Source organism: Lotus japonicus, chromosome 6, assembly GCF_012489685.1.
Source record: "Lotus japonicus ecotype B-129 chromosome 6, LjGifu_v1.2".
Classification (NCBI taxonomy): domain Eukaryota; kingdom Viridiplantae; phylum Streptophyta; class Magnoliopsida; order Fabales; family Fabaceae; genus Lotus; species Lotus japonicus.
The window spans coordinates 43,511,750-43,536,688 of NC_080046.1; the positions used below are offsets into that span (position 1 = coordinate 43,511,750).

The 24,939-nt window shown below is 46.0% G+C and overlaps 3 protein-coding genes across 3 annotated transcripts; all 3 read left to right on the top strand.

The window, feature by feature from the left end:
• Window positions 1–5,483: 5,483 nt before the first annotated feature.
• Window positions 5,484–8,984, top strand: LOC130725361 (uncharacterized). Its single transcript, XM_057576599.1, has one exon. The coding sequence runs from the start codon at window positions 5,484–5,486 to the stop codon at window positions 8,982–8,984; it is 3,501 nt and encodes a 1,166-aa protein (XP_057432582.1).
• A 149-nt stretch (window positions 8,985–9,133) lies between these two features.
• Window positions 9,134–10,516, top strand: LOC130725362 (uncharacterized). The gene has a single exon (XM_057576600.1). The coding sequence runs from the start codon at window positions 9,134–9,136 to the stop codon at window positions 10,514–10,516; it is 1,383 nt and encodes a 460-aa protein (XP_057432583.1).
• Window positions 10,517–18,960: 8,444 nt separating this feature from the next.
• LOC130723535 (stigma-specific STIG1-like protein 1) lies at window positions 18,961–19,814 on the top strand. Its single transcript, XM_057574611.1, has one exon. The coding sequence runs from the start codon at window positions 19,060–19,062 to the stop codon at window positions 19,564–19,566; it is 507 nt and encodes a 168-aa protein (XP_057430594.1). The 5' UTR covers window positions 18,961–19,059; the 3' UTR covers window positions 19,567–19,814.
• Window positions 19,815–24,939: the final 5,125 nt, after the last annotated feature.

The following is a 24,939-nucleotide window of genomic DNA, read 5'->3' on the forward strand; positions in this document are numbered from 1 at the left end:
CCCTAGCACCCTACCCCATCTTCACTCCACTCTTCTTCTTTGGCAAGAATGACTTCCCCACGCCGTACTAAAAAATCTTCTCGATCCTGAAGCATGGCTCCTGTGCCTCCACCTCCAGTTGACCTTCCTCCCTCCGGAGGACTTCCCCTGGGAGAGGGGGAGATCACCGCCTTCTGGCATCGGGTGTTTGCCACCCTTCCAGAGTCCGCGGATAAAACCCCCGTTCAAAAGGCCATTTGTCAAACCTCTGAATTGTCCTCCGATGAGTCTGTTACTGAGATGGCCCGCCAGGCTGGTGGGTTTTGCTACGAGAAATCTCTCGAAGACGTTCTTGTCACCGGGAGATGCCTATCGATTCGTCGGCCTTGGCAGCACCGTGCGGTTGACCATGGTGTGGAGAGACCCCACTGCTGTGGATGCCGACACCGAGACCACCGCCCCTCCCCCAAAGAAACGGGTACGCGAGTCCGCATCAGTTGAGCCCGCGCCAGGATCCACAGTCAACACTGCCTCTCCTGAGGCCGGCGGAGCAAAGCCACACATTGCAGCTCCTGGGTCTAGCGAGCCAACGCCTGATGCCGTCATTCCTCCTGAGACTGACGAGCCGGCGCCGGGCTCTACCAACAACACCACTCTTCCCTCCATAGCGGAAGACTCCCACAAATCTAAAGAAGCTGATCTTGGCATAGACGGAGGAACTATAGCCGCTATCCCTCTGCTAAAGAAGAAAAAGAGGAAAGCCAAGGGGGTCAAAACCGACAAGTCATCTGTTCCTCGCCAGGGCGTGGCGGGCGAGGACGAACCAAACCCCAAGGGCGGTGAGGTGGAAACCTCGCCCCTTCTTAAGGAGACTCCTATTGGTCAAGGCGTCTCCGAGAATGCTGCTCCTGATCCTACTCAAACAACATCCCCTTCTGACCATACATCCCAACAAGTTGAGGTATGCTCTCCCAGGGCTTCCCCAACCCATGAAACAGTTCGTAACGACAAGGATCAAGCTCTTGTTATCTCGCCTTCTCCTCGCCCATGTTCTCCTTCCATCAGTCATCTGAACGCTGTCGAGGAAGAGAACCCTCCTCCAAACCAGCAACCTACTCCTGTCGACTTTATGTTGTCTGATCCCTTCTTTGATAACATGAGAGGAGCTGAGAATTCCGTCCTTGATGGCGTGGCAGAAGAAGCCATCTCGAGTCTCCTGCGTACGGGGTGCCTCTTTGCCTAGTTATCCTAGGATTCGGCCTCTGCAGCTGAAGTTGAAGAGCTCCGTCGGAAAGCTGAGAGTTATCTCCTTGCTACACTCGAGGCGTACGGAGAGCGTGACAGGTTGTTGACTCAGGTGACGGCCCAAATAACTAAGCTGACCAACCTGGGAATCGAGATGAACGGTCGCGAGGCCGACTTATCCGCTTGTGAAGAGAGAATGGAGGACTTAACGGACGAGCGGGACGACTTGCAGAAGGAGTTGGAGGCGAAGACCGAGGCAGTCGCCGTGAGTAGGGCCGCCTGTATTGCCAAAGATGAGGAGATAGCGGCCCTGCGCAGCAGGTTGGCGTTGTCGAATGAGACCCTCGCCGAAGTGAGGAATCAACTCGCGGCAAAAACCAAAGCTGTTGCGGAGATGGAAACCCGGGCGGTCTCTGAAGCCAAAACCCTTCGAGCGAGGTTGGAGGTCGAAGCTGCTGCTGAGGCTGTGGACGAGCGCGACCTCGGTTTCTTCCTTGCTAAAGCCCAGGTTCAGTACCTTTATGAGGGAATAGATCTCAGCGGAATGGGAGCCTTCAAGAAGATTACCCCCGAGGGTTTGGTCGGCCCTGATGATCCTCCAGGCTTCGACGCTGCATACTTTGCGGCTGCTGAAAACGCAGGGAAAGCGGAGAATGTTAATATAATTTAAATATTCTATATTGATTTTCCCTTACCCCTTTGTAACTAATATTGCTTTGTGTTTGTATTGGGCGAGACCCTAGGGTCCCTCGCCCAGGCGCGCCCGCTTGGGGCGACGAATGAACCAGGGAATTGGGCCTTCTCCCAGGAGGCCCAACTGGCCTGTTAGGAGAAGTTAAGGGCGCCAGGCCCAACCCTTGAATCTATGAATAGGGAGCGGTTATCAATTGTAAGGGACTCTTAGCTCATTTGAGAAATGCAAGCTTGAAATTCAGTTATTTTTTCTTTCTAAGCGGTTACGCTCTTACTCTCCCAAGATTCTCACATCACGATCTTCTAACTATGGGTACCGTACCTCATCTCTATGTTCTTTGATAGAACATTTGGCGTCAGCTGTGGGGAACGGTAGATTTCGATTCCCGGATCACGTGGATTGTGGTTTGTCCAAGAGGAATCTGGTTTTCTATGCACATTCTATTTGAATTTTGGGACTGTTAGTGGAATTCTAGTCATCCAACGAAACTTGATGAAATCGCGTCGTCGACGGCGAAGTGAAGAGCCAGAGCAGGAGCGTGGCTCCTCACTGCGCCGCGTAAGAAGGAGGTTGTGCCGTGGAGAGGAGCATCGTGCACAGGATGATGACCTCAGGCTGCAAAACAATTGTTTACAAGAAGAGTTAGAATATTAACGCCTCAAGCAGTGGGGCGAAGAAGTGAGGGAGACCGAGGCCGTCGAGAAGGTCGAGCCATTCTCAGCGGCAGTAAGAGAGGTGGCTGTACCGGATGATATGAGGAGCCTTGAGTTAGAAACATACAACGGACAAACGGATCCAAAAGATCATTTGCTTTATTTCAATATGAAAATGGCAACAAGCGCGGCTTCAGTAACACCCCGATTTCTCGAGTGTCACACAGTAACCAAGTAACCAATTTTCATAAAGAATTTCCGTCGATTCAATTATTAATCTTCAATTAAATGACAAAGGTTCATTTTACGAAAACTCTTGAAAGATTAACCTTTACAAATCTCGCGGAAGTAAACATCATCCCAAAACTTTAATTTTGAATTAAATAAAATAAGTATGAAATATACATCTAAAACCAAAGTAAATTACATCAACTTTATTTATCCAAATGAAAGCAAAATAATTGTTCAGTGCTTCCCGAACTTGGTACTCTCAACCCAAAGAGAAAATGGATGTCTCTCAACCCTAACATATTCCTTGGCCTCTTCCTCTTTATCTTCTTCCTCTTCATCAGGAGTGTAGTCGTCATCCGGTTGTGGCTCGTCACGAGGGATCAGCTCCCAAGAATGGGTCGTCGCCGTTATCTTCACGACCATCTACCCCCCCCCCACAAATAACAAATAAACAAGTAGCGCAAGGGTCAGGTCGCAAACAAAATAATCACAATCCATATCATAAAGCACAATAATCATTCGTTATGGAATTTAAGTTTTATGACAATTAGTCAGTTAGACTAGCGCATCCTCACATCACACAACTCACCAAAACTCCTTGGCCAATCACATACATCCGCAAATGTACAATCACATGGATACGCAATGATCCACAATTCACAATTCTCACGGTGACCGCAGCCAACCAAATCCCGAGGATCCACCGATCCACAAAATCTCCCTCGCGTGCAAGCTATCGTTTGTCTCTAACGACACCATCGTTCTCATGGCCCATAGTATTATCTAGACCTATGACCGATTAATCACATTTTACTTGCAAGCGAGTTAAATCTCATTCTCTTATTATTAAGGCTCTAAAGTCAATCCTAGAGTCTAATTATTCTTTTCACACAACAATATTAACAGTACAACAATCACAGAGAACAAAGGGAATTACAGCTAGGTGAGCGACCCTTTGAACTATAAATCAAATAGCAATATAGTTAGGTTAAGGAAAAGCATAAACCTACGCTCATGCATAACACGTCATGGCATAAACTTCGAGCAAGGTACCATATGACTTATATGATCAAAACGAAAGAAAAAATGCACCGAACCCTCAAAACTTGGGTTCGGCCGAACCCTTCCAAGGCCCTAGGGTTTTCAAAACAATTTTCCTTCCTTCCTTTTTGATCATGAGAGTCTTGGTATAGCCCCAACAACACAACGATCATGTAAAATTTTCAGAAGCAAATCATACAATAATCTTCATGTCACAACAAACGATTTTACATGGCAAAGTCTTCAAGCATGTATGTGAATTTCTCATGGCATTGTGACCAGTGGCGGACCTACCACAAGGCTTGGTAGGTCCAATGCCCTGGCTCAAAGTAAAAAAAAATACAAATTTCTTTGGACTAGGTAGGTTTTTTGGCCCAAAAAAAAATTAGAGAAAAGGCAAATTTATAAGGAAATGCAAAGTTTAGGGACTTAATCATAAAATTTGCCTAGACTTCCTAAAATTTATAGTTCCGCCACTGATTGTGACCAACATCAAACATAGTAATAAGAGCATAGCCAAACATAGCATCATATGGAAAATCTCCGGCAAGCACATCATTCCCAGAACTCATGAAAAACCTTCAAAACACAACATGATTCATGGCAAAACATAGCAAGGATTCCTAGGTAATCTACCCTTCCTAGGACCAGCCCTTGGTGTAAGGTTCTAAGAGCCAAATATTTTTCTTCAACCCCATCTAAGGCATCTACTTGGTGGCAATACTTGAAGTATTCATGCTTTTCAGAGGGTAATGACCAGTGGTTTGAAGAAAATTTATGTAGGAAAGTGAGGGAAGGGAACAGGACTTTGTTCTGGGAAAATAACTGGTTCAACCAATGGAAGCTATGTGACAAATTCCCAAGGTTGTAGAATCTGTGCCTTCAAAAGCATAGTTGTAATAAGGAGGTGGGTGTATGGCAAAACGGGGTTTGGAATTGAGACTTAAAATGTAGGCGAGAATCAAGGGATAATGAAGGGGTTATGAAAGGACAGTTACTGGCACTTCTTCATTCATTTACAACCCAACTTGTTCCGGGAACCCTGACCGGGGACGGTCAGGGGACCTAGGACAGGGCCGGACCCACCAAAAGTCCCAGATAAGGGGCCGTTTGGGGGAAGCCGAGAACCCCCTACTCCCGAGCCCCACCACTAAGGGTGAGGACAAGGAACCCGGGGCCCACTACATAGGGGTTGACCTAGGCCAACTACCCTAGGAATAGGTTGGCTGGTGCAGGTCCGTAGGGCCCCCCAGACCGTTGGATCACTGTTCCTCTGCAGGGGATCCAACGGTGATCCATGCCCTCATGTACGAGCCATGCATGACGTTGCATGGCTCCAACCCTAATCCTGCCTCTCCTATATAAAGGGAACACTCCTTCTATCTAAAGGTAACATATTCTTCCCAACTTCACCATTCTTACAACTTCCCTCACTAACTTCAGCATCGGAGTGTCTTGCAGGAGCCCCTCCCGGGACCTTGCCTACTGGAGCATCTTCAACCCGTCCAGATCCCTCCTCTCCTACCCCTTGTCAACGGGTAGCTTGGTCTCTCCCAGATCAATTGGCGCCGTCTGTGGGGATCTGGTAAAACTCTTCCCAGCACCGCGTGCCGTCGCCTCAAGTCACCAACTAGCAAGCTATGGTAGAGACACGTCAGACTTCACGCCGTCCTGTTCCAACCCTTGAAGGCCATGTGGAGACTGTCAACGAAACTACCGATCGCAGAACCCCCCCTCCTCCACTACACCCTCCTCCCCCGACTCCTCAACCACAGCCCCCTCGCTCGCCGGAACCTGCGGCCATTACCCCACATGCGGCCCATGAGGCACTCTGCCGCTTGGAAGCTCGCATCCGGGCAATGGAAGAGGACAATGGGGCGGGGCGAGAGCAGGCCCATAGTATGAGGATTCGGGACGCTCAAGAGAAGATTCACATGCTCCGAGCTCGCCTGCGACAACTTGAAGAGCAGGAAACTCAATCGCGCCCCCCACCCGCGTTTTCCCAGGAAGAGGAGACGAACGGGGGCCCGATCCCACCCCCTTACTACCGGGAAGCACGCCATCGGGCGCCCGCGGCCGAGCGGGTGGCCAGCCATACACCACGGAGACGCTACTCTCCCCGCCGGAGCCCAACTCCGACTCGAGATAGGACGTACAACCGCCCCAGGTCCAACAACGCGCTTGTCACCTACCCAGCGCCGATCGGAGGTCCTCTATCCCCGGAGATCATGGCGTTCCCTTTCCCTCAGGGGTGGGCACGGCCCAAAGTGAAACTCTACGAGGGAGACTCCGACCCACAGGAACACGTGAACTTCTTCGTGGGCGCGATGCAGTATGCTGGGGCCAGCGACCCTTTATACTGCCGATGCTTCCCCATGAGCCTGGGAAAAGGACCCATGAACTGGTTCCAGAATTTACCGAGCAACTCCTTGCACGACTGGAACGGGGTCGTGACCTGCTTTTTAGCCCAGTACTCCTCGGTGCGCAGCATACCGAAGACCGCGCAGACTGTAGCTTTGGTTAAGCAAAAAGAGAAAGAATCTCTGAAAGCATTTCTCAATCGGTTCAACAAAGAGGCCGGCGATATCACCGGTCTCCTCCCCGAAACCAGATTGGTCCTGGCTACTGCAGCCCTTGCACCGGGACCGTTCCTGACCTCGCTGGACGGCAAGCCAGCCAACACTCTAGAGGAATTTCTAGCTCGAGCAGAGAAATTCATAAATATGGAAGATGTCGCGACCCTAAGAGCCGCGAGTCAGACGCTAGCGATCAAAGGACCGCAGAAGATGAAGGAACATAAGGACCAACCTTCGACCCGAGAGTCCCGACGGAAGGGTCAGGACGAACGGAAGCCGAAACGGAAGAAATATGATAGTTATACCCCACTGAACTCCTCCCTCTCACGTATCCTGAGGGAGAAAGCCTCCACCGACCTCCGAGACCGCCCACCCCCACTCCTGACAAGGGGGGACAAGCTAGATTCCAAGAGATTCTGTGAGTTCCACGACAGCCCGGGCCACAACACTGACGAGTGCCTGAACCTCAAGGACGAGGTGGAGGAACTGATCAGAGCAGGGAGACTGTCCAAGTATGTAGCTGTGTCAACGGGGGCCCTCCCGCGCCCGCGCTCGCCACCCCCGAGGCGGACACCGACCCCCCCGAGGCACCGAGACCGGACTCCTCCCAAGCGCCGATCGGCAGAACGACGAGACAGAACTCCACCGCGTCGCCGGAGTCCCGAGCGTCGCGGACGAAGCCGAGAACGGAGAAGAAGCTCCGACCGCCACGGCCGGGATGAAGTCAGAAGACAACATGGAAGCCATTTAGTCGACGTCGGTTCAATAGCAAGAGGATGGGCCGCAGGCGGGCCCACCAACAACAGCCGGAAGAGGAGTACCCGCGTCATCATGTCCGCGGCTGGACGGCCCCGGCCAGGGTCCCTCCACCCCCTAAGGCAGAAGGTGGCCATAACCTTCGCGGAGGACGATTACGGCGAGGACACCGGTGAAGAAGACGACCCTATCGTCATTGAAGCCCTGATCGGCAACGGTAAGATCCGAAGGACACTCATCGATACAGGTAGTTCTGCTGACATTATGTTTTATGATGCTTACAAGAGCTTAGGACTATCTGTGAAGGATCTGCTCCCCTACGACCATGATTTGGTCGGGTTCACAGGGGACAGAGTCCTACCCTTAGGATATTTTGATACTTGCCTTTCCTTGGGAGATTACAGAATTTGCAGGACTATAAAAGCCCGCTTTCTGGTGGTGGAGTGTCCGACGGCGTACAACGCCATTCTTGGCAGGCCAAGCCTCAACACTTTCAGGGCAATCATATCCACCCACCACCTGATGCTGAAGTACCCCTGGGCAGGACCAGTACGCGACAATCTAGAAATGGCGAGGAGCTGCTACAACTCCAGCTGCAGGCTGGCCAGGGAGGAAAGGAAGAAGAAGAAGTCCAAAGTGCACGACCAAAGGAACAACTTTCACGTTCAACACACAAGTTTCATGACCGACCTTGACCCCCGCGTGGACCAGTCTAGAGACGACCAACGCCTCAAACCCGACGGGGAGTACCACCCCATCCAGGTCGGTCCCCTTCCAGAGAACACTACCAACATAGCTCGGGGCCTTCCCCGAGACCTCTGCAAACGAATGGAAAATTTGCTACTTTCCAATGGGAAGCTGTTTGCCTGGTCGTCAGCCGACATGCCCGGCATTGACCCCGCCTTCTGTAGCCACAGACTTTCCGTCGACCGGAAGTTCAAACCAGTTGCTCAGAAGAAGAGGCAGATGAGCTCTGAGAAGCAGCAGGTTATCCAGCAACAGACCACAGAGTTGCTTCAGGCCGGAATCATTCGGGAGGTCAAGTACACGACCTGGCTCTCCAATGTGGTCTTAGTCAAGAAGGCAAATGGGAAGTGGCGCATGTGCGTCGACTACACGGACCTCTACAAGGCTTGCCCCAAGGACCCGTTTCCCCTACCGAGCATTGATGCGCTGGTCGACAATTCCTCGGGATACGAATACCTCTCTCTTATGGATGCCTATTCAGGCTACAACCAGATTCCCATGCATAGGGACGATGAAGAGAAAACTGCCTTCATCACCGACCGGGGCACCTACTGTTACACGATGCTGCCCTTCGGCCTCAAGAACGCAGTGGCGACCTACCAACGGATGATGACCCGAATCTTCGGGGACCTAATGGGGAAATCGGTCGAAGTCTACATTGATGATATTATAGTCAAGACCCCAAAGGGAGGAGACCACGCGGCAGACCTCGCAGTCGTTTTCGAGCAGTTAAAGAAGCACAACATGCGCCTCAACCCCGACAAGTGTACTTTTGGCGTTCGAAGCGGGAAGTTTCTGGGGTACATGCTCACCAACCGCGGCATTGAGTTGAACCCTGACAAATGTCAGGCAATCATGAATATGAAGAGCCCGCGCACAGTCAAGGAAGTCCAACAGCTGGCCGGGCGCATGGCCGCGATCGGCCGCTTTTTGCCAAAAGCTGCTCTCCGGGCCCTGCCTCTTTACACCCTCCTGAAGAAGGGAGCGACTTTTGAGTGGTCGGCGGAGGCCGACGCTGCTTTCACTCAGCTGAAGGAGACCCTGTCCTCCCCCCTATTCTGACTAGCCCAAAACCAGGGGAGACACTATACCTATACCTGGCCGTGCGGGAGAAAGCAGTTAGCTCTGTCCTAATCAGAGAAGAGGAAGGAAGGCAGCTACCAGTCTATTTTGTCAGCCGTTCATTGAAGGGTGAGGAGCTCAGATATAAGATGCTGGAAAAGGTGGCACTGACCCTACTAACCACGGCGCGACGGCTAAGGAGGTACTTTCAAGCTCATCGCATTGTGGTGCGAACCGATCAGCCGGTCCGACAGGTCCTTCATAAGCCTGATCTAGCCGGTCGGATGGTAAGCTGGTCCATCGAGCTCTCCGAGCATGACATCCGCTACGAGCCCAGGAGAGCCATTAAAGCACAAGTCCTAGCGGATTTCTTGGTCGAGCTCACAGATGAGGAAGAGCCCCCTGCCGAGACCACCTGGGTGGTCAACGTAGATGGCTCGAGCAACAAGGAAGGTGGCGGGGCTGGGATCGTATTGCAAAGTAGCACCGGGATGGTGGTCGAACAATCCCTCCGCTTTAACTTCCCAACTACAAACAACCAGGCCGAGTATGAGGCCTGCATTGCGGGACTGGTCACAGCCCGAGACCTGGGAGCTAAGGAGATACTTGTCTGCTGCGATTCACTTCTAGTCGTCTCACAAGCAAACGGTGAAGCTCAAGCAAAAGATCCCATCCTGGAGCAGTACTTGGCCCATTTGAAACGACTGGCTTCAACCTTCAACAAAGTGGAATTCCGCCACGTCCCCAGAGCCCAGAATGACCGCGCAAATACCCTGGCCAAACTGGCCAGCACGGGAAAGCCTGGCCTGAATGGAACGGTTATCCAGGGGACCCTAGCCCTCCCCTACGTAGCCGACCCCGATCGTCCAGTAGGACAAGTTATGATGTCGATCGGTACTGAAGACGATTGGAGGACCCCGATCATCAAGTATCTCAGATCAGGATGGCTGCCCGAGGAGAAAGCCGAAGCCAAGAAATTGGTACGACGCTCCTCCTGGTACACCATCGTTAATGATGATCTCTTCAAGCGGGGATTCTCCACCCCCCTTCTGAAGTGCTTGGCTAAGGACAGAGCAGCCTACGTCCTAGCAGAAATCCACGAAGGCAGCTGCGGCCACCATCCGGGTGGGCGTTCCCTTGCCCGAAAGGTACTCAGAGCCGGCTATTACTGGCCCACCCTAGAGAAAGACGCCGCGGAGCATGTTAAGCAATGTGACCCCTGCCAGAGGCACGCCGATCTGCACAACGCTCCCCCTGCCCGTCTTTCCTCTCTGGTCAGTCCTTGTCCCTTCCACCAGTGGGGCATGGATTTATTGGGCCCGTTCGACACTGCACCCGGTCAACTCAAGTACTTGGTAGTAGCAGTGGATTACTACACCAAGTGGATCGAAGCCGAGCCACTAGCAACAATCACCACAGCTCGAGTGCAACGCTTCTTTTACAAGAACGTTATAAGTAGGTTCGGAGTCCCCGGGGTCCTGGTCACAGACAATGGAACCCAGTTTACCTCTAAAGGGTTTAGGGACCTCTAGGACGGGCTACACATCAAGCAGCGATTCACTTCTGTCGAACAGCCCCAGACGAACGGGCAGGCAGAGTCGGCCAACAGGGACATTCTCCGAGGCCTCCGGAAGAGATTGGGGAGTGCCAAGGGCGACTGGGCCGAGCAGCTCGATCACGTCCTGTGGGCATACCGCACCACTCCGCACTCGACTACGGGGGAGAGCCCTTACCGCCTTACCTTTGGCACAGAAGCTGTGATTCCGGCTGAAATAGGAGAACCGAGCGCTCGGACAGCGGGTTTCGACCCCAACCAGAACGATCAACTCATAGGGGAAGAGCGGTAGCCAACTGCAGAGAGCTAATCGCAAAGCAGCAGGCAGCCATCCGCTACAACAAGAAAGCAGTTCTCCGCTCCTTTACCACAGGGGACTTGGTCCTCCGGAAGGCCAGCGTCGGGGCGCGATCAACCGAGCGGGGAAAGCTAGCAGCCAATTGGGAAGGCCCTTATAGGGTGGTCGAAGCAACTGGCACGGGAGCATACAAGCTGGAAACCCTCGCAGGAAAAGAGATCCCTCGCACCTGGAACGCAACCAACCTGAGAAGATACTATAGTTAAGCCGCGACCGACCAAGCACCCGCTATCTGTCCAAGTGTTTTCTTTTACTTTAATCTTTTGTAATCAAGGGTACACACCCATCTCGTCCAAGCTGTAGACGACTAGAGCCACGAGCTCCAAGCGCAGAAATGAAGCAGTTTTTATGTTGAATTTGAATTATTCGAACTAGCAATATATACAACCGCATCGACAAACTATCGAAGACCCACCGGGCACGAAATTATCAAAGACCCATAGGGCACCAAGACCCGCCGGGCACCAAATAATAAAAGACCCATCGGGCACAAAATAATAAAAGACCCATCGGGCACCAAATAATAAAAGACCCATAGGGCACCAAGACCCGCCGGGCACAAAGTAATAAAAGACCCATAGGGCACAAAGACCCACCGGGAGCGTAACCATTAAAGTACCCTATTCGGGGAACCGAGTAAAGAAGTAATAACACTACTTGAAATTCAAAATAGCAAACGGACAAGTTCTTACAAATACGATGAAGAATAGGAACAACACGTCTTTACAAACACATAACGAAAATTAAGACGAGAAAAACCACAAGTTTATACAAACGCAAGACGGTCATTAAACACATCAAATTACAATAAAAAGACAGGGACTTCAAGGAGCTGGCTCGGCTGGGAAGGTCGGGGTAAACTGCTTCTGGTCGTCCAAAGTCCCGATCTTTCCCCCCAACACAACCTTACGATAGTGAAGAGGGCCCACATCCAGTCCCGGATGGACCACCTCAAGTTGAGCCAAAGCATTGTCAAAAGAAGCCTTATGAATCTCCTTCAGATTCGACCTCAGCTTCTTCCTCTCAGCCCCCAGATTGGCAACCTTCTTCTTGAGCTCGGCATTGCTTGCTTTCAAGGCCTCCATCTCCTTAACTTCACTCTCTCGAGCAGCCTTCTCGTCTTTCAGGGCCTGCTCGGCTTTCTCAGCCCGGGAGCGCAACCAATCGTTATCCTTCTCACTCAGCTCCAACTTCTCCGCAAACTTCTTGGCCGCGGCCATCACCTCGTGAACCTCCCCTTGTAACTTCGCTTTAGCGGAGGTCAACTCTTGAACCGATTTCTTGGAGTCAGCCAACTCTTTGTCCGCCTTAGCGAACTTATCCTCGGCGGCGTTCAACTGCTCCTTGACTTCTTCCACGTCGAGCACCGGCCCCTGCTGAACATGACGAATGATGGAGGCAGTCTGAAGCACTACTTTCAAAGCAAAGTTCAAGAGATTGTAGGGTTCCTTTGTGTTCAGGAACGACTGGTCGAGCTCATTATACACCAAATCATCGATTTGGTTGTTGTGCTCGTCCGTGTCCACCGCATCTCGACCCCACACAGAAATTGGCTCCGAGGGACCCACCTGAGCAATCAGAGTCGCTCGTTCAGGAGAACGGACCCCCTCGCCTGAGGAGCGGCGTGTCCTCTTGGCCGGGCGCTCTGAGCCGGCCCTATTCCCCTCAAGGGAACCCCCTGCTGACGTTCGGGATTCCCTGAGCCCGACCCGGGGTCTGCGTTTCCTTCGCCACCGACCGGGCCACTATGACCGGCCCCAACGGGGTTAGCCCCGGCTAAAGGCTGCTCCTGGTTGCCAAGCCCATCACCCTCGTCTCGGGGCACCTCCTGCTCCCCCTCACTGTCGGTCTCGACCTCATCAACTGGAACCTGTAGAGCAGCGACCAAGGCAGCATTGATCTCCATCTTAGCACCTGCAAACGGATTACAAGAAGAAAATTAGTAAGACGAAAGAGCACACAACACTTTGGACATAGTAACAAAAACATCCTACCTCTCTCGCGCAACAAGCAAGTGTTCTTACGAACGCTATAAGTACAAAGATCGTAACAACGCAACGGCCGAATGCAGAATTCTTTGGGTGGGTTACCCCTTACTTCCTTCCGTATGGCAGCCACCAAGAGGTTTTTGAAGGCCAAGTCCACTTCCGACAAGGCCCCGGCCTCGTAACCAAAAGCACTGATCTTTACATCGTAGTGCTTGGCGTTCCAAGTCAGCGGGAACCGGGCGCGACTGCCGCCGTTCGGGGCCTTCTCGAACCACCAGTGAGGGGGCGGAGTAGTAGGCGCCACCCGGAAGAATTGATCCTTAAAGTCCCGGTAAGACTCTGCGAACGGGTGAAAGATCTGGAGGTCTTTACCCGACCTCAGGGTCACGATACCGTGCCCGCCATATCCTTGAGTGTGGGCCACCTCGAATAAATGGAAAAAGAGCGGAATCGACGGCTTCTGGCCAAACAAGACGCAAGCAACCTCGTACGCTCGTACGAAACCCCAAGCGCCGAGATGGAGCTGCGACGGCGCGACCCCCATATGGCGAAGAACGTCACATTGAAAGTCCGTGAGTGGCATCCTCACCCTCACCTTCTTCATGGTGTAGATATGCATGTACACCCCGAACGGCGGGGTGTGAGGTAGCCGCTCCTCCTTGCCCGGCGAATACACCATGTGACCGGGGCCGACCTGAGTCTGCGACATAAAACGCTGACTCCATAAATAATCCTCCTTCTCGTTTGCGTACTCCGACAGGAGAGCGAGAATGGTGCGGCACCACTTGTCGTACACGGCCAAGTCCCCCTCCAGATGCGGGTACTTCTCCCGGTCGATCTTCTTATTCTTGGGGGCCCCCGACCGGGGCCTAGAAGTCAAGGCCCCGCCCGAAGCCTCGTCTACGGTCTTGCCTTTCTTCTTCTGAGTAAGCTTCCCCAAAATGACACCTGCACAAGGGAAAACGCCGTATCAACACCTAGGTCGTTGGAATCGGCTCAAAGAAGGACCCACCCGGAGTCCATCTTTGCCCTAGGCAGGAAAACGCGACCGTGCGGCGGCACAGACCCTCAGAGAGGATCTTCCCCGCCGCAAGAGGGGGCCACCGGGGGAGGGGAAACTCCCAACTCCCCCAGGAGCAAGCTACCCTCTATGCTAGAAGAAAGAAAAAATTAAAACCTTAAGAAGGAGAGTCAAGTGAAGCGAGGACTTACAAGAAGAAGCTAGAAAAACTTCCAAACGACCACCGCGCGAAAGAAGACACCACCGTGAAACACCGGAACTTGGAGGAAGAAAAAGGAGAGGGCTTAGAGAATTCAGAGATGCAAAAGTGCAAATGAATCCCCCTCCCCTCTCTTTTATAGAAGATGAGGAGGGAGACGTGACGTTTCGACAGCCCTAGGTTCCCTAATCATGGCGCTTGGGGAAACCAAGGGGCATCGTCCAATCAAACCCTGCCACGTCAGAAAGGGGGCAGTGACGGCGAAGCGACACACGCCTCCAAAAGCACGTGGGAGGGGACTCGCGAAGCGACGCGACCCACTCGGAAACGACACGTACCATCCCAAGAGTCAGGTGCATTAAATGCAGTGGGCCCGAAACCTCACACCGTTCCATCCACCCGCATCTTTTTGACTTCTCAGATTCGAACCATGCAACAACCCACTCGGTACTAGACCCGGTCGTCCTAAGGGCGAGCCCCACCCGGTCGGTCGAGGCTGTGTATACAACCTAAGGGGGAACGCCTTGACCACCGACCTCAGCATTTAATGCCCCTCTCATTTCCAAGAGAAACGCATGGGAAAACGCTAAGGGGCGTTACCTCCCACGAACGTTTCGTTTATAAATAGTAACCACCCCCCTTGCAGGCTTCACACTCACCCCAGAGACAAAATGATCTCCACGGAGACTTACCTGAAGGCACTCAGGGCCGAGGCTCTGGATTGTGACCTATACTACTCCTACCAAACGCAGGTCACCACCCCTGATAGGATCAGATCCCTGGTCAGCAGGCTTCTGGCAGAGGATCTGGACCCCCAACTGAAGGCGGGTTTGCTGACCTTCTTGGAGCGGACGGAGGAGATGTGGGAATTGCACCGACGCCGCCTGGAGGTTAACATGCTAATTTGGGGCCTCGAGGTGTCCGCCGCAGAACACAGGGGCGAAGAGACGGGGACGATGGGCGAGATCGAAGCCGAGCTGACCTCCCTTCTGGCCATACGAGAGGGTCTCGACAGGGACCTAAGGGTCGTCCGCCTCCTCTACGATGCCATGCGAGTAACACCCCCTTTCTAGGGGCACTAAATGTAATGGCCAAACGGCTCCACCATTAATGAATAAATGAATAAAAGTTTACACGTTTGGCCTCTACGTAACAACCCCGAGCACCTCTATGACACCACCAGCCCAAGACACGATTAGCCCACGCTCCGCTGGAACAGCCGACCAGGGCTAGGGGGCTACTGTTCCGGGAACCCTGACCGGGGACGGTCAGGGGACCTAGGACAGGGCCGGACCCACCAAAAGTCCCAGATAAGGGGCCGTTTGGGGGAAGCCGAGAACCCCCTACTCCCGAGCCCCACCACTAAGGGTGAGGACAAGGAACCCGGGGCCCACTACATAGGGGTTGACCTAGGCCAACTACCCTAGGAATAGGTTGGCTGGTGCAGGTCCGTAGGGCCCCCAGACCGTTGGATCACTGTTCCTCTGCAGGGGATCCAACGGTGATCCATGCCCTCATGTACGAGCCATGCATGACGTTGCATGGCTCCAACCCTAATCCTGCCTCTCCTATATAAAGGGAACACTCCTTCTATCTAAAGGTAACGTATTCTTCCCAACTTCACCATTCTTACAACTTCCCTCACTAACTTCAGCATCGGAGTGTCTTGCAGGAGCCCCTCCCGGGACCTTGCCTACTGGAGCATCTTCAACCCGTCCAGATCCCTCCTCTCCTACCCCTTGTCAACGGGTAGCTTGGTCTCTCCCAGATCACAACTAAATTGGTTGTGGGCTTGTGGCTTGCTAGTTCGGAAGGTGTGTACTCCGTTTGATCAGCGTTTCTCACTCTATAAGGAACAGATGCAGTGGAAACTAAGGAAGCTTTTAATGTCCTTTGGGGCGTTCCAGCTCCGTCGAATGCAGTGGCTTTTGCGTGGACGGTTCTGCACGATAGAATCCAATTGAGGGTCAATCTGAGAGGGATGAATGTGCCTTATACCTCAGAGCAAGAAGCGCTCTGCCCTTTTTGTGCCAAATCTGAGGAATCGACTACTCATGTGTTGTTCTCGTGTTATGTTGCCTGGCGTGTTACGACTGGTTGAGCTTCTCAATTGTTAATCCATTAGGGGGGAAGGAGTACTTTCTGCAACATGTTTCTCAGTGCTGGAATAAAAATAAAAAAACAGGGGGCTTGGGTGTTGTGGATATCTGTTATATGGTTAATTTGGAACCATAGGAATGATTGCATATTCAGAAACGAATCTGTTCAGGTTGAGAATGTGTTGGAGCAGTTGCAGTTTAAATCGTGGCTCTGGATGAGGGGTAGAATTAAAGGATTTGGTTGCTCCCTATACGAATGACAGGTACATTCCCATCACTTCATCTCCAAGCTTTAGCAGGTTCTGGACAAAGATATAAGGACAGCGTTGAGGCCTATTCTCTCTCGTTTATGTCTGATCCCTCCGCTGCATCTGTTATCAGAGTGAGACAGAAACAGTTTTCTGCATTGGATGGCATTGCGTGATGGATCCTACATTAGCAGGTCTCACTGGACTTATAGGCCTAGGATTTCTAATGGCTTTGCTTCCTAGTTTTGAGACTTTTGTTTTTCTGGTATTGTTGGGTTACAGAGTTTGTTTTGTAGATGCTAGGCACTGCCTCTTGTTAATTCTAGTGGGTGAATTCTCTGATATCTCTGTTTTTGTCCAGTTAGTTGTTGGCTCTTGTGCTAACTTTAACTATCTCACATGTATTTGGTTGAAGTATCCATAGTATTTCTTTTTATATCAATTTTAGCTTATCTAAAAAAAAATGTGTTTTTTGCTTTTTTAAGTAAGTGAAGAATATGTTAAGTGTAATTGCATAAATAACATTGTATATATTTAGTGTTTAAGTAGGCTTGTAGGTCAGACCTTATAATAGGTCAAATAAGGCCTTAAACTTAATTCAGCTTGTTGAAAGGGTAGAGGCCAAGGTTGAGCCATAAAAAGAGACGGCAGGGCAGATTTAAACCACGTAAAAATTAGTTTGGCTTCGCTTACTTCCACCTCTAATCGAGTAGTATGTAAGGACTATGGTATCCGCATATTCACCTTCAAAATCTTGTTTACATTTTACGTTTTTCTTTACTGATAACACAAACCAATACAATAATTAAAGGGCAAAGACCTAAAAGATCCCCATGTCATCAACAACAAGGAGCAGAAGAGAAAAAACAACAATATCGGAGCAATGTTCGAGGTGATCAACCTATATATCAGGAACCTATTAGGAGGCGACACTTGGAGTCTCTTCATTGTTAACCATCTCCTTAATTCATCCTTAATTATACGTTTGTATACGGTTCACACTGTCCAGGTGAAGTAATATAGCTTAAATTCTTCAAGCTTAGCTAACTTGCATTATGCAATATATGCCTTAATTGACCAACAAAATAAGTCAGATGATTAATTATTCCTTCAAAACTAATTGAAATTAAATTTAGTTGTTTCCTTTTTCTTGTCCTCTTTATTTTCTTCAATACAATTTATACAAATATGAAATTTTAGTAACAAAGAAAGCTAGCTAGTCATCTCTTAGAAATATGCCTTTGAGCCTAGCTAGCTAGTACATGAACCATGCAATCAGATGTTCAATTCTCTCCATAACAATATAGCACCCACATTTTGTGACAAACCATTTATCGCTTCATCAAGTATTCACAGCGGCCGAGGAGATTAATCATTGTTTCTGGGTACATACATTGGAAAAAAATACAAAAGTGCATTGAAATATAAGAGTAATTATTAGAAGTGCATTATATTCTGTCAAAAAAAAATTATAAAAAGTGCATATAAATATAATCTCCAAAAAAAATTATCACACTATGATAATTCATTTTTTTATAGGTTAATGTTAATTGTTAGTAAATTAGTTCTTTTACTAGGTTTGAATCCTCGGTTCATAAACCATATTAATTAACCGCTCATCACCAAAAAGCACATGTAAATAAATTGCGTTAACTTTTTAGTATATAGGTAGTGTTTTACCGATATATGATTTTTTGTTTAAATTAACAAGAAAGATAAAACTTATGTACTATTTTTTTGGTGGTTTAATTTGTTTTGTTGCCTAATAAAAAACTCAGCTGGGCCACTAACTTAATATTGATAATCTCTCCTGAACAACTATTTTTCACATTTCAAAAAAAAATAATATTTTTCAGTCCACGTGTCTTACTTTAATTGGACTATAGTAAAAACTACACACATTGTACTGCACCTAAATTTTATCCTTAAAAAAACACGCTATTAATTAATCTCTATTAAATCAGTCTTAAGTTTAATTTTGTTTTGCATGTTAAACACATAGCGTGTAGCAAAGTTGGGTCAATATGTAGAAGTCCTTAATTAACACACATACATGATACATTTATGGCAATTGCAAATTAAGTACCCTTTGCTTGTCCTAGCAGCATGCCTAAATTTAATTACCTGATCAGGAGCCGTCCATATGTTGGTGATGGATGCTGCAAAGTCACAATTACCCTTTGACTTAACCAGCCATCCACATGATGACATGAACATGCAATCATCATGTATAAAAAATCATGAAATTAACAAAGTGTGTTATATCATTATAGACCTAATTAACCTGAAAAAAGGAAGTTTGAATGGGATAATATTGGATTGCTGAAGTTATATAACTACCTTAAGCTTTTCAAGGTCAAAGAATATAAAACACACTAGAATTTAACTCTACTCTTCCAACTGCATTATGCATGCAATCTCCTAAGCTTTCACCACCTTTGCGGCGCCAACTTCTCTCACCACTTGTTATATATAAACCCTTCACCTTCCCCTTCATTTTCTACCACCCAACAACTTTTCAAAGAAACAAACAAATAGAGAAAACAATACATTCTCTCCTCTCTGAATCCTTCAAGTCTCTAGCTAGCTCTTGCAAGAGACAAAGTCATGGGGTTCCTTAAAGCGATATTCGTCATAACAATAACCATGGCTTTGTCCATTGCAGCACTCGTCACAATGAAAAACATCACCACAACCAAAGAGGAATCAGCAAAACCATTCCTACCTTCAGACTCACAACCACTAATGGCTCATGAGAAGAACACACTCCTTCCTTCAAAGAGGGTGAGTCGGTTCCTCGCTCAAAAGCCAGCCTATCCTTACCCTTATCCTGATGCTTCCAATTATCCGGTCGTCCATTGCCAGAAGGACAACGAGATTTGCGCCTCATTGAGCAACAGCTATTACAACTCCACTTGCTGCAACAACAAGTGCATGGATGTGAGCTATGACAAGCATAATTGTGGTGCGTGCAAGAAGAAGTGCAAGTACACCACCACATGTTGTAGAGGCCAATGTGTTGACATCAACTTTGACAAGAGGCATTGTGGCGGTTGCAACAACCGCTGCGAAACTGGTCAGTACTGTACCTATGGAATGTGCGGTTACGCTTGAGGACTCAGATCATTCAGTGTGACATATATCTATCTATTTATATATAGTCTTTTATTATATGAGGTTTGTGATTTATTAAAAAAGATTCAATAAAGTAAACCACATTTTTGGTGGTTCTTAAAATTACACCAATAGCATATAGTGCTAGCTGCTTAAATTTGCAGTCTTCCAAGTGTTTCAAAATAAATGCTGTGATATTCCTATAATTAACTCAAAAATAAATACATGTATCTATTATCGGTCACAAATTATGCGATGTTTTGTAATTATTTTTCTTATGTTCTAGTTGGTATAATGTGAATGTTTATTGGTTGGATGTATGCAAGGGTATCAAAGCATTCGGTAAATTTGCTTGTAAAAATGTGACAACCACAGTTTGAGGAAAAAAAAGTCCAATATCAAGGTAGATTTTATAATAAATAATTAAAGTTCATGGATCTGAAAACTTAACATTAAAACTAACATTTTGTCCAGCAAATGGATGCAACATTTAGTAAACGACGACTTAAATTAATTGTTCCTGAAAAATGAAGTTATATTTAGATTACAAGCTAATTAAAGTGACTAGATTGCTCGGGGTCTTCCTCACACGTCGCTTGCGTTCACAAGGATGCAGCCAATTCAATGAAATTCGTCCATTAGATATTCCTACAAATATGGGGCATTCCACATGCATTTCTCGACATCGTGGGAGGCGAAAAATGTTGGATCCCAGAGAAGGAAAATTCAAGTCAAAGAATTATTTTAGAATGTTATGAATAAAGAGTAAGCAAGTAAATAAGAGAGGAGAATAGAGGAACAAGAGATACAGAAATAGTGTGATGGGGATGCTCTGCTAGGTGCAGACTCCCTTGTATTTATACTATTAGGTTTAGAGTGTTGAACAAGTATACATGTGGGTCTGGCCCATGGACTCCTAACTCTGATGGGCATCCAAATATTCATAACACTCCCCCTTGGATGACCATCCATTAAGAATGTGCCTCATTAAAACCTTACTAGGAAAAACCCAGCGTGGGATAAAAACCTAGTGAAGGAAAAAGAGTACATCATTCTATAGTTCGTCTTTGTACATTGCCTCATTAAAAACCCTACCATGAAAAACCCTACCATGAAAAACCCATGAAAAAACATGGTTAAGGAAAAAAGAGTACAATGCATTTTAATTGAAATCTTTAAGCTGACGAACTCCCACATTCTGCACAAGCTTTTCATATGTTGTAGTTGGAAGAGTCTTCGTAAATAAGTCTGCCAAATTATCACTTGAACGAATTTGTTGGATGTTTATGTCACCATTATTTTGTAGATCATGAGTGAAGAAAAGCTTTGGTGATATTTGCTTTGTCCATCTCCCATGATGTATCCTTCTTTTGATTGAGTAGTGCATGTAGTATTATCTTCATATATAGTTGTTGGCGGCATCTTTCAAGAGGACAAATCACCAATATCAAGTACGCATTGAATCACGAATCTCAGCCAAATGTATTCTCGTCTTGCCTCATGTAATGCTAATATTCCTGCAAGGTTAGCTGAGGTGGCTATCATAGTTTCTTTCACAGATCTCCATGAAATGGTTGTTCCTCCACATGTAAACAAGTAACCTGTTTGAGATATTTAGACAAATATCCAGCATCTGCATAACCAATTAGATTAAGCTTGGACATAAAGCGAAAAAATAAACTCATATCTAATGTGCCTTTAAGATAACGAAACACTTGTTTTCCATTCCAATGTCTTTGTGTAGGTGAAGAACTATATCTTGCTAATAAGTTAATAGCAAATGACATATCAAGTCGAGTATGACTAGTAAGATACAATAATGCTTTGATAGCACTAAGATATGGTACTTCAGGATTAAGTAATTCTTCATTCTTTTCTCAAGGTCTAAAAGGATCTTTATTTACATTTAATGACCTTAAAATCAATAGAGTACATAGTGGACATGATTTGTCCATATAGAATCCTTTTAGTACCTTTGCAATATAAGTCCTTTGGTACATAAATACATCATCCTTTAGATACTCAATTGATAAGGCTAGACAAAAGTTTCATTCTCAACTCTTTTATCTCAAATTCTTTCTTTAGCAAATCTACAGCTTTTGTGAGCTCTTCTAGAGTCTCAATAAATCATTGTCATAAACATTAATTATGACATAAACAATCTCATATCTCATCATAAATATGCATGAGTTTGTTGGGTCATTTTGTGACCGTCCTTAAGAAAATAATCATCTAGATTGCCTCAATCTAGTAATTTGTTCATTGTTGAGAACATGAATTGTGTGCTTTAGGCATCTTACAATCTTCAAGGAGTTTTATAGAGATATCAATCTCAAGTGAGCCATACCAATAAGTTGTAACTCCAAGTATCCACCACGATTGTCACTTGTTTGTCTTAAATATGACAACATTATTTCACTTTACTACAAAGACTCTTTAAGCCTTATCGTCTTTATACCTTTAGGGTATAGATATGAGGTCCAAAGACCCTTAAATTCAGCAAATGAATTGCTTCTTTCTATTTATGGTCAATCACACCCATTCATTTTCGGGTTCAAGATTCTCGCACATATTTCTAATATTGAGCGCTACTTCATCATGTCGACAATTCTTCATGTTCTTGGTTCCTTGTGTTAACTTGTAGAGACATAATCATATGAGATCTCTTAAATAAATAATTACAGGTACCTGAAACTCTTTAGGAGGAATACACATTTTTGTAGTCTCTACACTTTTCAAGATAGTTTGCCTCCTCAACAAGACCATCATCCTTCTCTAGGATATATATTTTTGAACCAAGTTTTAGACATGCCTTAGTCTAATAATAAATTTTTCAACTGGGATATTAAGTTAGAGAAGGGTATTTACAGCAAATAAGGAATTTAATAATTCCTTTTAGGTAAGAGAATGAATCTTTTGAACTTATGGTTCATAGTGCGAGTATACATATGCATTCTTTACAAATTTTCAGAGCTGCTTAATTTTCTCTCCCCCTAATGCTGAGAAACAACAAGGAAGATATGAAATATCTATCGGTAATGGCTCAAATTGATTACATAATCTCAGTTTTCCTTGTGGTCCCACCTTAGTGCGTTGTGGTGGAGCAATTCAAAATATATAACGCACATAGAAAATTCTTAGATGAGAGATATTAGGTTCCTGACCATGAACCGATTGCAATGGGGAGAATTCTAATGAATTGTTGGCTTGATGCGTGTCAATGCTGCTAATTGCAAAATCACATATCCATAAATAAGGATATTTGTTCTCATATGTAACTGTCTAGCTATAAATAGGAGGCATTTAACTTAACAACTCAGCTAGATCATTTGAATACGAACATGTGCAACTAGATATTCAAAATCATGTCATTTACCAACTTGATCAAGGTTGGAATTTTCACTCTATCAATATTGAGAGTTGATGACATATATTTGGTCATTTAGTCGATGCATCGATAAATTTATGAAATACTTAAATGACTCATAAAAAGAGTGAATACGTGCACATGTATCGCATCTAATATACTCAAGAGTATGCGGGATTCAACCCCATATATTTTACCAATTATTAATTGGTCATGAGAACAAGATATAAGAATTCATTATATTGAAGAATCTTCAGGTTCTTCGATGAGTGCTCATATGAATTCATATACTTTCGCATCATAAGACTCGGGATGGTCTAACCGGTCATGCCAATCACATTCACTTTGTTCCATATATAGAACTTTCTCATTCAAAATAATACTTCAATGTTTGAAGTAAAATTTTCTGACGTTTTAAATCCTTTAAGGATTTTGATATTTTCAACCCATAGTTTATCGTTACATCAATTAGATGTAAATAAAGTCCTTCAAGACTTTCAAATTAATAAGGAATTTGTGTACATGACAGTTGTGTCACAAGATGAGTATTGCATCTCATAATTTCCTTTAACTCATATCCATCGCATGAAAAAACTCAATAGGTTTGACATCTCTGTATTACTACCGATCCAAGCAATATCTAGCAACAATGTTTATATATGCTCTTTATATTTGTATACTTTGATATCAATTTAGGGGGTGATAAGGGGAGTAGAAAGCATGGGATCATGCGCCAATGTAAGACTGTAACTCACACTTTAATTCTCAACATTCTCCCCCTAAGTGTGAGTCACAAACACATTATTCTCCCCCTAAGTGTGAGTCACAAACACATTATTATGCTCCCCCTCAGCAAGCTATTAGCAATTGCACTGCAATTTGCTTCATCACCGTGTCAATAGAACACGTCGACTGACCACCACATTGTGTCAGGAAGACTTCCGATATAAGGAGTCATTATCATGGTCACATCAACCATTGATTCAAATATCACTTCTATGATTCCAACCGCATTTGGGTTGTTTCTTGCAAAAATATAATATTATTGATCTATGGATCTATTCAAGAGTGTCAATGATCCATTTTAAAATATTGCTTTGAAATTTCATAGGCTTCTTCTAGAGAGCCACCACAAAAGTTTCATTTCATGAAACAATACCATATATGCCATTGGATGTCCTTCAGGGACATTTAACCATGCGTTGATCTAAATGATCACAACTTTTGTCATGTTTGTTGAAATATTCACTTCAGGGAATATCTCAATCATTCCTTAATATAGCTACTTCTGTAACTTACATGATAGATACATATCTTTCAATCAACTTGATCAATGATAACGATATAGTTCTTCAGGAACTATAATGTATTGACAAAAGACTATAAGGTCTTCTTTTGTTTATTTCAAACAACTAAGTTTGTTTAAATATTCTTTTATCATACAAAAAAGAAGTTCAAATACATGTAAATAAATTTGTTCGTCATAAATAACGAAAATAATTTTTTTAACAAACTCATAGAATTATTCCTAAAATATACTCTCTTCATGATCTCATAAATATTTACACATTAAAAAAAATTCTTTAAGATTTAATAAAGATTTATGTACTAAATAAAATAGTACATCCACATGCAAATGTTTCTACAATTACCCTTCGATTCTAGTTTTATTAAGAGCTTCAAAATCAATTGATATCATATAAAAAAAATTTCCGTAGTATCTAGTTTTAAAATCAAGCACTCATTATAAACGTAATTGAGAATATATTCCTTGATGAATCAATGAGTATAATAAAAAGATATCCACATATTAAAAAAAAATCTGGAAAAGAAACGAATTTAATAATTGATAGTTTTGAGAAGAAGAAGAAAAAAAATGTGACAAAATTGATAGTGCAATATATATATATATATTTAAAATATTTTCATCATAGAACTATTTTAAAAGTAACAAAATTAAAGAGATCAATTCAATTTAAAAGATTTAAATATAGTATATTTTATGA

What these genes read in the sequence shown, in the direction of transcription:
- LOC130725361 (XM_057576599.1), top strand. Translation starts at nt 5,484, where the DNA reads ATGGTAGAGACACGTCAGACTTCACGCCGTCCTGTTCCAACCCTTGAA.
- LOC130725362 (XM_057576600.1), top strand. Translation starts at nt 9,134, where the DNA reads ATGCTGGAAAAGGTGGCACTGACCCTACTAACCACGGCGCGACGGCTA.
- LOC130723535 (XM_057574611.1), top strand. Translation starts at nt 19,060, where the DNA reads ATGGGGTTCCTTAAAGCGATATTCGTCATAACAATAACCATGGCTTTG.